General features: G+C 42.0%; 1 protein-coding gene across 2 annotated transcripts in view; it reads right to left on the bottom strand.

Moving 5' to 3' along the window:
• acoxl (acyl-CoA oxidase-like) overlaps positions 1–15,293 on the bottom strand; it is a 418,282-nt gene that overhangs the window by 313,986 nt on the left and 89,003 nt on the right. For both annotated transcript variants that reach the window (XM_078542642.1, XM_078542643.1), the window contains one exon: positions 8,117–8,151. In XM_078542642.1, coding sequence (XP_078398768.1) covers positions 8,117–8,151 — 35 coding nt within the window. The remainder of the gene's footprint in view (positions 1–8,116; positions 8,152–15,293) is intronic.

Genomic DNA, 15,293 nt, shown 5'->3' with positions numbered 1-15,293 from the left:
ATTCAAGCCAGGATCTGATGGAAAATTGTCCACATTTGCCTATCACTGCTGATCTTCCAGATAGAAAATTGCTCGCTCTGTGTAGAATGGCACGGCCAACAAAGGGAACAATCATCTTTCGTGACATCCATCTCGGCACAGAATGGGGCCCAAACAAATTTTTGTGCAAGTGTCTTAATAAAAATAGGAATTCACCATAATCCAATGCTCATATGTTCCAACATGCTGTGTGCTCGTGGAAAGAATAAAGCTTAACCAGACACTGAAGACCGATGAGTTCAGTAATCAGCACTGCGTGCATGTGTTTATATTTTTATATATTTGTTTTAAATGTAAAGGATGACTGGAAATTAGTTACAATATTGCAGGCTCATTGATGGACCAGACACGACTTTACCTATTTATAATATAGACAACAGGTTTTCAATGAAATCTCTCTTTCTTGAGAAGGTTTTTAGCCAGAGGAACTCAGCTAAGCTGCTTCCACCCAAGTGGAAAAAAGTTTATTTTCTCACTACATGTAGGAGAAATTTGACGTATCGAACATTATTTAACAGAAAGCTACATGTATTAACATGTGGCATAAGTATACCACAAGAAAAATCAATGAGAATAGGCTATTGGTCTGGTAAAGATTCTCTCTCTTACACCATATCTCTCCATTATTACAGCCAACTGCACACTGAACAAAGATTTCAAGCATCTGCAATATATTAGAATGCTTGAAGAGATTTCCAACATTTACTGTATCTTGCCTTTCACACACTGAACAACCTTGTTTTCATCTCCACTACCCGTGGCTGATCTGATTGTGGTCTCAACCTTGCTTTCCTGTCTACCCACTTTAACCTTCAACTCCCCTGATGGACAAGTTGCCGCCATTTCTGAACGACTGGTAACAAGTTCCTCCCAGTCATTAATGTCAATGCTGTACTTCAGAGCGTCTTTGAAACATTTTGTTTGTCCTCTCCCGAAACATTGGCCATTTGACAGTTGAGAAAACAAAATCTGATTGGGGTGGGTGGGGGGACAGTTTTTGGCCATCTGGATGCAGCGTCCAGTCCACTGAAGTTGATTTTGCAAGAGTTTTGCTGAATGCTTGTGGTGCTGGCTTCAAGAAGGACATTAGCATTTGCTCAATGGTCCTCCCATTGAATCTGGAGGATGTGGCGGAGACGTTGTCGATGGAAATTTCTCCAGCACTCTTATGTGCCACTGATACACAGTTCAGGTCTCACTGCAGTACAGAAGCGTGGTGATGACAACCGTTCTGTATGCTAAAGACTTTTGTTGACTTGCAGAGGTCTTTGCTGTCAAACAATCAGTTTGTAAAGGCTGACCTGGCACAGTTGATCTGATGTCGGATCTGCTCATCGATGGTGGACCTTTGAGAGAGACGGTTGCCACAGTATGGGAAGTAGTCAACATATTGCAGAGATTCTCCTTCAACATATATGGGAGGGTAGAATATTTAGTTGACCAAATGCTGGTTGATATATGAATTTTGCTTTGGCAACATTCAAGGACAGGCCGAGTTTCTTGTATGCAGAATTGGAGAGATCGAGGATGACTTGCAAATCTGGTGCAGAGTGGGCAACAATGTGCAGTCATCCACAAACCATAGAACTTGTATATTTGTGGAGGCCAATTTAGTTTTGGCACGAAGGTGACTTAGGTTAAAGAGTTTTCCATCTAGATGGTATTTAATACTGACAACAGAGAGCAGTTGATCTTTGACAAGGTGAGTAGCCACTGACAGGTAGATTGTAAATATTATGGGGGCTATTACATACAACCTTGCTTCACTTGGTCTGGATTTTGAAGACATCGGTTTCAGATCTTCCACTCAAGACAGTTGCAGCCAAAGCATCATCAGGCAATTGCAGGAATGTGATGTATTTTCTTCGACAAAAAAATCTTTGGAGCACAGTCCACAGAGCCTCACGATTTACCAAGTCAAATGCTCTAGTCAAGTCGATGAATCAGGGATGCAAAAATTGTAACTATCTTCAAGAAGGGAGATAAATCATGCTGTGGAAACTATTGAGCTATTTCCCTCTTGTCTATAGCAGGGGAAACTCTGACACACAATTCTCCTGAATCACTTACTACCTATAGCTAAGGAAATCCTTCCATAGTGTCAACCTAGATTATGTTCTCAAGGCCTGGTGTGTGCATCAAATCTAAGACCTCCTATCTCAGAGGCAAGAATGCTACCCCTGAGCCAAGGCTGACCCCTCCATTTCTACTCATTCAGCAGACCAAGACTCACTTGTGACTTTGTGGCAGCTGCTTAGTAAAGATTTCACTGCCAGTCAGGAGGTATCCTTTAAATTGAAAGCAAAAATTAACAGTGATGAAACTTGCATGCAGAGTGATGAGACAGAACATGAAAAATCTATATTTAGTCTCTGATTGCCTTTCAAAAGGTCATTTTAGAAAGGAAATACACATCTGGAGCCCAGAAAAACAAAATTGAACAATTAAAAGTCAAAATTGTCAAAAGCAACTTTATCTGTATCATCTCTCAGCAAACAAATCTCTCACCTCGTTAAAGATTAGCTGCAACACCTTGTGTCTGGGAGAACGTGTGGGATCATTTTGTTATTGTAAATGAAGTGATAAATACAAATGCAAACTTTCAGATCATAAAGTTAGGAACAGCAGCAAAATCCGCAATAAATTCTCGCATGCAATACAAGAAAATGCCAAGATAAATGTACCTACTTACTCTGGACCCTTTATTAATTAAATGGAATTATTTTTCTTTTAAAAAGAGGTTTTTGATCTGGACAAACCAAGGGTGCAACACATTGAGATACTTTTCACTAACACGCACCCAAAATGTACATAGGTTAATCAAAAAATAGGCTGTTGAATGTGGAAAATATTTTACGAGGGAATTACCTCAAAACCCACGAGCAACAAAGCCGTAGGTGGATTATGCACCCTGTTGCCACATGAAATATTTTCCACAGCAAGCAGTCTAAAATGCAGTGTTCTACTTCAGTCATGTCTTCTTACACCACGAGGAAACTATTTACCATAGTGAATTAAGGTTCACATTTGGTCATTATTTGGCGCAAGACTTGGACCAGCTAATTTCAGTCAATGTATTTGTACATCTAAACACAATAAAAACAAGCACCAACAAACAAGAAAAAAAATGCAACTTACACTTAGGTTGCACTTTTAACTAGCAATTCTATCCCAAAATACTAGGGACATAATTTTGGAGAGGCTTTTGAAAATGAAGCAAATGCAAAGGAGCTACAGTTACAAAGGATACAACATAAAGGTAGCCTTTGTGTTGTGCGAAGGATGAAAACCAGAGAGAATGGATTTGAATAAGGAGTTCACCAAGAGGTGAGCACAAAGTTGGTGCCAATGATGAGAGGAGAGGTTATATCAAACTGTTAGTCATCCCTCCCACTATCTTCCTTTGCTCCGAATCTATTTTTGCCTGATTACACTTCTATGAAGCTCTTTGGGAGTTCTTCAACGTTAGAGGCACTTAGACACAAGTTGTTATTCAATTGAGAATAAGTTGCTGGTAGAGTAAGGAGCAGGTTAACATGCATCATACAGATGAGATCCACAACAGCTTGGGCTCTGAACATGGCGGAACGTTGGGCAAGGTGACTTTGGTCCACTGTCAGAGGAAAGAGGGGGAGCAATAGAATAGGAAGAAGATGGAGAAATTAATCCCCAGAAAACAATGTGATGTGTCAGGAAAGAGAGATGAGGCAGTTGGGGTTGCTACTCCAGGATAGTTACCAGCAGGTGCCTCAGTGACAGTAGATACGGTTTGGAGCAGAGCAAAAGTAAGGAGACAACAAGCGTGATCAAGCAGAGAAGTAGCAAATAACAAGGTGGAGTAACAATAGAGGCATGCTGTAGATACTAGAAGTAGGAAAAAATCAAGAGGAGCAGAGCAGGACTAAACAACATGGAAAGGTGAGATTGAGGAGTTCAAGCCTGGAGAGCCAATAGGTGCACAAGTGGACACCAAGAGGTAGCAGACCTGATTTGCAGGTGCAGGCCATAGAAAAAGATAAACTTACCTAATGCAGACACTTAAGGAGTTACATTTTAAAAAGTGCCTTACAAGTTGCAAGGTGTCCCAATGTACATTAGAGGAGGAGGAGCTATGATCTTAAATATAAAAACTGTTCTCTGGGTATGCGTGATGCTGATAAGGCTGGATTGATTGCCCATTTCTAGTTACACCAAGAACTTGGTGTTGGGCCTAGCCTGAATCTGGAGTCCTTGGAGCAATAGTGTTCCCACAATGTCAGCTGTGCTTCAATGTTAGCACTCTTGCCTGAGTCAGAAGATTGTGGGTTCAAATCTCACTCCATAGATTTGAATGCAAAAATCCGAGCTGACACTTCAGTACTGAGGGAATACTGCAATGACTAAGGTGCTGTCTTTTGGATGAGAAATTAAACATGGTCCCCCGCCTGTTCGATCAGGTGGACATCAAAGATCCCATGGCACTATTTTAAGGAAAGGAGCTATCCCCAGAATCCTGGCCAATATTTATTAGCACCACAGAATTTCTGGTCATTATCACATTGCTGCTTGTGACACCTCACAAATTGGCTGCCAGATTTATTACATTGCAACAGTGACTACAGTTCAAAGTACTTGCTTTGGGTGTTTTGAAGTCATGAAAGGCACTACATAAATGAAAGTCTTTCTTTCTACAATAGGGTAATTTGGACCATTCCAGAATATTGATCCAGTGATGATGTAAGAACAGCAATATATATGGATGCAGTCTGACTTAACATTCCATACCATCACTGCTCTTGTCCAGTTAGTGATTGCAGGGTAGGAAGATGCTGTTGAAGTAACCTTGGTCAGTTTTGGTGTGTATCCTCTTTATCATATCCTACTGCAGTGGCCAGTAATGAATCAACCACATTGCTGTGGGTCTAGAGTCAGATGTCGCTCAGACCAGGTAAGGATGGCAAATTTCCTTCCCTAGAGGACATTAGTGAACCAGATGGGCTTTTACAACAATCGATGATAGTTGTCATGGTCTCCATAACTGAGCCTAGCTTTTTTACATTCCAGATTTATTAACCAAATTTAAATTTCACCAGCTGCCATGGTGGGATTTGAACCCATGTCCCCTCACATTAGCCTGGACCTTTGGATTACCAGTCAAGTCACATTACCGCGTTTTTTTTTATTTGGTCGCTGGCTAGGCCAACATTTATTGCCCATCCCTAATTGCCCATGTTCAGAGGGCATTTTTAAGGGTCAACCATATTTCTGTGGGTCTGGAGTCACATGTAGGAGAGCAGATTTCCTTCTCTAAAGGACATTAGTGAACCAGATAGATTTTTTTTTAATGACAATTGACAATGGTTTCATGGTCATCATTAGACTTTTAAGTCCAGCACTATCTGCTGTGGTGGGATTCGAACCTGGGTCCCCAGAGCATTACCCTGGGTCTCTGGATTACCAGTCCAGTGACAATACCACTACACCACCACCTCCCCTAAATACCACTGTGCCACCATCCCCTCTGTTGGCTGGTTGGTGCAGCTTTACTCATTGAGGCAAGTAGTTCCATCACATACCTGACTTGATAGTGAGAAAGCTTTAAAGGCTCGGACACGAACCACTTATTGCACAATGCCTGCCTCTACCCTGTTCTTGTACTCAGTAGCATTGATTTAAGTTCATTCCAATTGATAAAGTCAACATCTTGATGGCAGGAACTTGGTGACTGTGGTGCCACTGAAGATCAGGAGGAGATGGCCAGGCTCTCTCTTATTCACTTCTTTTAATATTAAATATTAGGTGACACTCGCAAGTCAATTGTCCACCCCCATTGACCCAAGGGCACTAAGAACAACCACAGTATCGAGCTGGATTCAAGTATTGGCCAATGTATGGCAGTTTCCTCTTCTGAAAAACCAGCAGCTTTCCATGGTCATTTTCTTTGCTCATCAATTACCAGATTTAATGAATTCAATTTCACAACTTGCCATTTTGGGTTTTGAACACAGCCCCTGGATTGTGGGTTGAATAGCATCAACACTGGACCAAGGCACTTGTTGGTATGAATGTTTCATGCCCTTTTCAAGGCAAACCTGGTCCTGCTATGAGCTTTCTTGGACTGTTTCATTATAGCAGGAGTTGTGAATGAAGTTGAACACTGTGGAATTGCCAGTGAGCCACCCCACTCAGACTTTATGTTAGAGGATAGATCATTGAAGAAGCAGCTGAGGACACTTGCCTAAAAAACACCTGCAGTAATATTCAATGGTAACTACAACCACAGCCATCTTTCTTTAGTCAGGTATGACCCCAGCTACAGGAATATTTTCTCTTGGAACTCCATTGACCTTGGTTTTCTGAAGTAAATCTCCTTGGAGTTTTGGTCAGCTAACTGCTACCTTGATGTCTTGATGTGACATACAACCACTCTGACATACCCTCTGGCATTTATCTCAAGTGTCCATGTTTGGATCAAGGCTGTGATGAGTCTAGAGCTAAGTGATTTTGACAGAATGCGAACTGGGCATTGCTGAACAAGTTATTAATGATTATGTGTCCCCTGTTGGTACTAATGATTCCTTTCATTACTTTTCTGGTGGTTGGGAAGGGACCGATAGGGCAGTAAGTGGCAGAATTTTCTGTTTTTTTGTGGATAGGAAATATATATGCAATTTTCTACACTGTCAGGTGGATGCCAGCATCATAAGCTGCTCCACTAAAACTTGGGGAGAGACTAGCTTGGGTGAACATGTCTTCAATACTACAGACAGGATGTTATCAAGCCCATAGCTTTTGCTGGGTGAAGTAATCTCAAGCTGCTTCTCAAATGTCCCATGAATATTGACATGGGATGAGGGGAAAAATTCAGAAAGGATAAAAATACAAGTAAAAAAAGAGTGAGAAAAATTGGAAGGTGTGTTTATAGGATGTCACAGGGTAAGAAAACAGCTTTCTGACCACTATTATAAAAACAAAAAACTACTGCGGATGCTGGAAATCCAAAACAAAAACAGAATTACCTGGAAAAACTCAGCAGGTCTGGCAGCATCGGCGGAGAAGAAAAGAGTTGACGTTTCGAGTCCTCATGACCCTTCAACAGAGCAGAACCTGAAGGGTCACGAGGACTCGAAACGTCAACTCTTTTCTTCTCCGCCGATGGTGCCAGACCTGCTGAGTTTTTCCAGGTAATTCTGTTTTTGTTTCTGACCACTATGACCATCTTAATATTCTGTCACCTCCTCTGTGCGCCCCTCAACCTCCCCATCAAATTTTGATACCAAAATCATTTAAGAAGTGAATTCATTAAAAATACAAAGACAGTTGACCAAAATGCTGCTGGCAGGCTCAGTTGAAGTACATTACAAATTCCAGCTCCATATCATTGTAATATTCTGTAATGCCAAATTTATTGATTCATGCAGAAAGACATCCATCACCGCATTAGTTATCCAGCATTATAACAAATTGCTCCCTCAAAACAAGCCATTTTAAAGTTTGCAACATAGCTTGAATATGAAGGCAAGGATGGCCAGGCATTTAAAAACATGTCTGTAGTTTGCTACCAGTTTAGGCATTTTGCCTCCCTTATGATAGGATTATCCCTTTTAACTTTCTATTTAAAAATTTCTACACTACCTTATGTTTTGCAGTGCAATTATAGCACTCTTCTGTACATGAAAAAAATCATAAGCTATTTGCAAGGTTCAGTTCTTGTGGAGTTACACAACCACCCACGAGGAAGTGGATCTTTCTTGTGTAGGTGGTAAAAGTTGGGTGGGAGGGGTGCAATGGGGAGCTACGCACTCTCTGTCAGGGGGTTTCTGGGGATGCCAGGAAATTAGCCACGGTGGTTTCTGAACCTGCAAATGCAGACACATGCTTTGCCCTGTCATGTAAATTTATTGCGTGCAATAAAAATGAAGGCCATTATATTGAGCAACAGCTAAAATTTAATACATGGAAGGAATGAGTCAGCAAAGCACAGTTTGTACTTCCCCTTTTCATCTCCAGAACATAAACCACAATTTTAAGAAATCTGATTTTTTTTTTTGCCCCTTCTCCATGTAAACAAAGATTCAAAAGTATTTGTTGGATTTACCTGTGGCTGTAACGAATGGCGATTGTCAGTCCAAGCTGAAAATGCAAAAAAGGACATGTTATATTAGCACATTTTCAGAATGTCCCAAACTGATTCATAGCCAATGAATTACTTAAATATAGGTACAGCAGTCAATCTGCAAATTGCAAATGGGGTGAATAACCAATTAATCCATTTAATTTGTGATATTAGCTAAGGTAGGAATGTTGGCCAGGACACTGGAGAAACATTCTGCCCTTCTTTAAATAATGTCACAGGATATTTCACATCCACTCGATGGGGCCTCCATTTAATAATACACTTTCAACATGCATATTCCCTCAGTAATTCCCTAAAGTATCAACTCAGATTATGTGCTTGGATTGTGCCACTTGTCTTGGACCCACAACGTTCTGAGTTAAAGGTGAGAATGTTATCAGCTATTCCATTTTGATACTAAGCAGTGTTTAATCCAATCATCCGATGGATACAATCAATACTGCACGCAAATTTACTTTAGCCAAAAATTTACTATAGATTGGAGCCCCAGGATCCCAAACTTCCATAGCTACTGGGAATATTATGAATAAAAATACAGAAAACACAGACCCAATAACCTGTATTTATATAGCAACTTTAAGGCAGTAAAATACCCCAACTCAATTCACAGAATGCATAATGAGGCTTGGCTGAGAGCTGAGACATCCATAATACTGCTGAAACAGCTGAGCCCAAGAGAAACATTGCTTGATTGACAGCTCTAGTTCTCTGATCTCTTCTGTCAATTACACAATGTTTATTTACACAAGATTAAAAGGTTTCAATAGCTTGCAATTTCTGCTATTGAAAGCTTAAAAGGTCTGGATGATTGAGACTTTTATGGGCTTGTAGTCCAAGGAGGTTTTTTTGTAAGTAAGTGGAAAGTAATAAATTAATAACTTTTTTAAAAAGATTTTTCCTACACATTCTACTATCACTATAAGCTTCATTAACTCCATACATTGTATAGTGGGTGAATGGGCATAGAAATGCCATAGTTTGGCATGGGGGGCAGCATGAGGGGCCAGAAGGGGTGGGGGGGCGGTATAGCCTTCCATGCGGAGGCATAAACCTTTAAAAAGGCACCCTCATACAGACTATGGTTCATGACACCCCTGAGATGCCTCTTTGAAAAGCTGGCTCAATTCCACAAAAATTACTGAGGGCCAAGGCATGCCTATCCCAGCAATGGAGCTGTCCGCGTCAGGACAGCAGGATGCGGGCTCGCAACCCGAGCCAGCCTGCATTCTAGAAAGGCACTTTTGAAAATTGGAAATCCCAGGAAAGGGATTGGGAATCCCGGAATCGGGACCTGCCCGCCGTTTTTAAAAGGCTCCCAAGTCATCCCAATTTGGTGAAAATCCAGGCCGATGTTTCAGTTCTGATGAAAGATTACAGAGCTAAAACATTTGGCATAGTATTATGGTCTCCCAGGATCAGGATGGCAGACGGGGGAGGAATGTAAAATTGGGTGCCATGGCAGGCTTATCACCTGCCCTTCAGGTATTTTACCTGCGGAGGAGGCGTCGAGCTCACCCATGGACCAATTGTGGCCCTTAAGTAGCCAATTAATAGCCACTTAAAGGCCTCCTCCAGCCACTGCTGGGATTTTTCCCCATAGTAGGGGAGGGCCACAACAAGCATCCAGGCAACTAGGTGACCTGATCTATGCCCTTCAGATACTTTTCATTTTCTTAAACCTTCCAATCTAAAGAATAATAATTCCCATTCTCATCCAGCAGAAATACTATGAAACTAAAACTGACTAGTTTCATGTCCTTTGGGTCACAAAAGATGGGAATATGTGAATGCATTTCTCCAGATTTAATTTTTAAAAGATTTTTAAATCTTCTCTTAAAACATTCTCTACTTTAGGATGTTTCATCTTGCATTTAACTCCAACACATCAAAACTTGCATCTGGTCTAGCCTGAGTGCCCAGCCAGTTCAACTGGCCAATCAAGTTTAGTCATTGCTGTCGTCAGTCCCTCAAAATGGGGGTGACGACTACCAGGATTCATGATTTGTGTGTCCTCAGATGACTCAGCAGGTCAATCTTGGAGCCACAGGTCATTGGGCAGAGAGGACAAGAGTTGCTCTGAGGAAGGGGGTCCTCAAACCAGAGTTCTGCTCTCTTGCCTTCCTCTTTCGTTGCTTCTTTGCAGCAGAGTTTATGCGGTCAGTTTCTGGCTGCGCTGCAACTTGTTGGATGAGGCACTGCCACATGGTATGGTTCGTGGCAAGTTCCTTCCAAGGACCGATGTCAATTTGCCCCTTTTTCAATGAAGTTTTCAGGATTTCTTTAAAACATTTTCTCTGTTCTCGAGATTGGTTTCATCCTTAATTTATGAAAAGAGAATCTGTTTGGGATGCCAATTATTTAGCATGCAGATAGTGTTTCAGACCAGCAGAGCTGATTTTGCATGACCATGTGTAGTAATTATTGTCTTGTTAAATGTTGGACTGTACCTTTAAGAATAGTCCTGTGATGTATCACATGAGACCAGCAGAGCTGATTTTGCATGGCCATGTGTAGTAATTATGGTCTTGTTAAATGTTGGACTGTACCTTTAAGAATAGTCCTGTGATGTATCACATGAGACCAGCAGAGCTGATTTTGCATGGCCATGTGTAGTAATTATGGTCTTGTTAAATGTTGGACTGTACCTTTAAGAATAGTCCTGTGATGTATCACATGATCTGTGTAAACCAATGTGTTAGCAGTGCGAGCTACCTCCATAGTGCAGAGTTAGAGTTGGAGTTGAAAGCACACATGTAGTTGCTGCTGAGTATATTGTAAATAAACTTAATGTTTCTACTTAAGAAGCTGTCTGCAAAATAACTATTATAAATAGGCGACTTGGCCACCCTACAACAAACTAGCAACGAGGATAAAACAGCAGAAATCAAATTAAATTGAAATCATCACTGGAGCTCGCCCAGCGATTCTGAGCATCAAAATCCATTAAAATAGCAGAAGATATATTTACTCAGAATGCCACAATTTGGGAGAATCGGTCCTTTTGAGCTCGCAATGGACAATTGGTCTCAGTATATTCAAGCGAATGAAATTACAGGGGAAGAGAATAGATGAGCAATTCTCTTGAGTACTTGTGGGAACAAAAGCTACAGTTTGATTTGAAGTTTGATGGCACCCAGTGCCCTAGATTCAAAGAATTTTGTATAATTAGTGGATCTCGTGAAGGGACATTTTCAACCCAAGCCCTCAGTCATGATGCAGAGGTTCCGGTTCAATTCACGAAATAGAGCCCTGGGTGAGACAACTGCATGCTACGTGGCAAGTTTGAAGCAGCTAATGGAACATTGTGAGTTCGGTAGGACTCTGAACGACACGCTCAGAGATCGTTTAGAGTGTGGTGTGAAAGAGGACATTATTCAGAGAAGATTATTGTCCGAAGTGAATCTGGATTTCAAGAAGGTGCTAGAGATAGCGCTGGCCATGGAAAGTGCTGTAAAAGATTCATAAGAAATACAGGGTGCGCAAAATGGCGCCATCCTCAAAATCAGGTGAGAACCGTCAGCCAAAAGTGGCGTGATAAAGGGAGACTCTGCCGAGAAGTGGAAAACAGCCAAAGGATAAAGAAAAGTAACTTAGCAGCGAAATTGGATAATAGTTTTAATACAGGTGGAAACAATCAGTTTTTAGCGATTGGCAGTTTAAAAAAGTTGAATGCTACTATTGTCACAGAAATGGACATATAATGAGACAGTGTAAAGAAAGATTTAAGCAGGCTTGCAAACAAAAGAAGCAGCCCAATGAAATCTATAATGTACAAGAGCCTGAAACAACAAATTCTGACATTTATTCATTGTTTAACATGAAAGTTGGGAAGACAGAGCCAATATTTGTTAAAGTACAAGTGAATGGAAAACCAATAAAAATGGAAGTAGACACAGGAGCTTCCACTACTGTAATTGGACAACACACTTTCAGATAGCAGGTGAAGGGCCAAGCAACCTTGGGCGAGATTGGCTTTTTGTTTATTCATTCATGGGATGTGGGCTTCACTGGCTGGGCCAGCATTTATTGCCCATCTCTAGTTGCACTTGAGGTGGTGGTGAAGAGCTGCCTTCTTGAACTGCTGCAGTCCATGTGGTGTAGGCACACCCACAAAGCTGTTAGGGAGGGATTTTGACCCAGCGAAGTGAAGGAACGGCGATACATTTCCAAGTCTGGACGGTGGGTGACTTGGAGGGAAACTTCCAGATGGTGGTGTTCCCATCTATCTGCAGCCCTTGTCCTTCAAGATGGCAGTGGTCATGGGTTTGGAAGGTACTGTCGAAGGGGCCTTGGTGAATTCCTGCAGTGCTTCTTCTAGATCATACATACTGCTGCTGCTGTGTCGGTGGTGGAGGGAGTGAATGTTTGTGGGTGTGGTGCCAATCAAGCGGGCTGCTTTGTCCTGGATGATGTTGAGCTTCTTGAGTGTAGTGGGAGCTGCACTCATCCAGGCAAGTGGGGAGTATTCCGTCACACTTCTGATTTGTGCCTTACAGATGGTGGACAGGCTTTGAGGAGTCAGGAGGTGGGTTTATCATCACAGGATTCCTAGCCTCTGACCTGCTCTTGTAGCCACAGTATTTATATGGCTAGTCCAGTTCTGTTTCTGGTCAATGCTAACCCCCAGGATATTGATAGTGGGGTTTCAGTGATGATAATGCCATTGAATGTCAAAGGGTGATGGTTAGATTCTCTCTTATTGGAGATGGTCATTGCCTGGCACTTGTGTGACGCAAATGTTACTTGCCACTTGTCAGCCCAAGCCTGGATATTGTCCAGGTCATGCTGCACTTGGACACGGACTGCTTCAGTATCTGAGGAGTTACACAATGTTCAGCAGCATTCACAATCATCAGCGAACATCCCCATTTCTTATCTTATGATGGAAGGAATGTCATTGATAAAGCAGCTGAAGCTGGTTGGGCCAAGGAGACTACGCTGAGGAATTCCTGCAGTGATGTCCTGGAACTGAGATGACCGACCTCCAACAACCATAACCATCTTCCTTTGTGCTAGGTACGACTCCAACCAGTGGAGAGTTTTTCCCCTGATTCCAGTTTTGCCATAGCTCCTTGATGCCACACTCGGTTAAATGCAGCCTTGCCTCGGGAGTTCAGCTCTTTTGTCCATGTTTGAACCAAGGCTGTAATGAGGTCACGACTGAGTGGCCCTGGCAGAACACAAACTGGTCATCAGTGAGCAGGTTATTGCTAAGCAAGTGCCACTTGATAGCATTGTTGACCCATTCCATTACTTTACTGATATTGGTCTGGTTGGATTTGTCCTGCTTTCTGTGTACGGGACATACCTGGGCAATTTTCCACATAGATAAGTAGATGCCAGTATGGTAGCTGTACTGGAACAGCTTGGCTAGGGGCACAGCAAGTTCTGGAGCACAAGTCTTCAGTACTATAGCTGGAATATTGTCAGGGCCCATAGCCTTTGCAGTATCCAGTGCTTTCAACCGTTTCTTGATATCACATGGAGTGAATTGAATTGGCTGAAGACTAGCATCTGTGATGCTGGGGACCTCCTGAGGAGGCAGAGATGAATCATCCACTTGGCACTTCTGGCTGAAGATTGTTGCAAATTTTTCAGCCTTATCTTTTGCACTAATGTGCTGGGCTCCTCCATCATTGAGGATGGGGATATTTCTGCAGCCTCCTTCTCCTCAGAGTTGTTTAACTGTCCACCACCATTCACGACCGGATGTGGCAGGACTGCGGAGCTTAGGTCTGATCTGTTGATTGTGGGATTGCTTAGCTCTGTCTTATCTTGCTGCTTATGCTGTTTGGCACGCAAGTAGTCCTGTGTTGTAGCATCCCCAGGTTGACACCTCATTTTTAGGTATGCCTGGTGTTGCTCCTGACATGCCCTCCTGCACTCTTCATTGAGCCAGAGTTGATCCCCTGGTTTGATGGTAATGGTAGAGTGGGAGATATGCCAGGTCATGAAGTTATAGATTGTGTTCGAGTACAATTCTGTTCCTGATGGTGGCCCACAATGCCTCATAGATACCCAGTCTTGAGTTGCTAGATCTGTTTGAAATCTATCCAATTTGGAAATGTATAATATAATCAAGCAAAGACAGCATGGCTTCATGAAGGGAAAATGCCTGACAAATTTATTAGAATTCTTTGAGGAGATAACAAGCAGTATAGATAAAGGGGAACCAGTAGATGTAATATAGTTGAATTTCCAAAAGACGTACAATAAGGTGCCGCACGTAAGGCTACTTAATAAGGTAAGAGCCCATGGTATTGGGGGTAGTATATTAGCACGGATAAAGGATTGGCTAACTAATACATAACTTGGAAGAGGGAAGTGAATGTACTAATGCCAAGTTTGAGGATGACACAAAAATAGGTGGGAAGGCAAGTGGTGAGGGTTAAGTGTGGGAAAAAACTTGGCAGATGGAATGTAATGTGGGAAAGTGTGAGGTTATTCACTTTGGCAGGAAGAATAGAGGAGCAGAATATTATTTAAATGGAGAAAGACTGCAGAAAACTGCAGCACAGAAGGATTTGGGGGTCCTTGTGCATGAATCCGAAAAAGCTAGCATACAAGTTCAGCAGGTAATAGGAAAGGCAAATGGAATGTTGACCTTTATTTCAAAGGGAATGGAGTATAAAAATAGGGAAGTCTTGCTAAAACTATACAAGACCACACCTAGAATACTATGAACAGTTTTGATCCCCTTATCTAAGGAAAGATATACTGGCATTGGAGGCAGTCCAGAGAAGGTTCACTAGGTTGATCCTGGGTATGGAGGGATTTTCTTATGAGGAGAGGTTGAGTAGGTTGGGCCTGTATTCATTGGAGTTCAGAAGAATGAGAGGCAACCTTATTGAAACATATAAGATTCTTAGAAGGCTTGACAGGGTAGATGCTGAGAGATTGTTTCCCCTTGTGGGAGAGTCTAGGACCAGAGGGCATAATCTCAGAGTAATGGGTCACCCATTTAAGACAGATCTGAGGAGGAATTTCTTCTCTCAGAGGGTTGTTAATCTGTGGAATTCTTTACCACAGAGGGCTGTAGAGATGGGTCATTAAGTATATTCAAGGCTGAGATAGATAGATTTTTAATCAGTAAGGGAATCAAGGGTTATGGGGAAAAGGCAGGAAAGTGGAGTTGAGG

The sequence above is a fragment of the Cetorhinus maximus genome, chromosome 5 (genome assembly GCF_964194155.1).
Source record: "Cetorhinus maximus chromosome 5, sCetMax3.hap1.1, whole genome shotgun sequence".
Lineage (NCBI taxonomy): Eukaryota > Metazoa > Chordata > Chondrichthyes > Lamniformes > Cetorhinidae > Cetorhinus > Cetorhinus maximus.
Note: the sequence above shows the minus strand (reverse complement) of the source record. Positions and strands in the feature narration are given on the sequence as shown.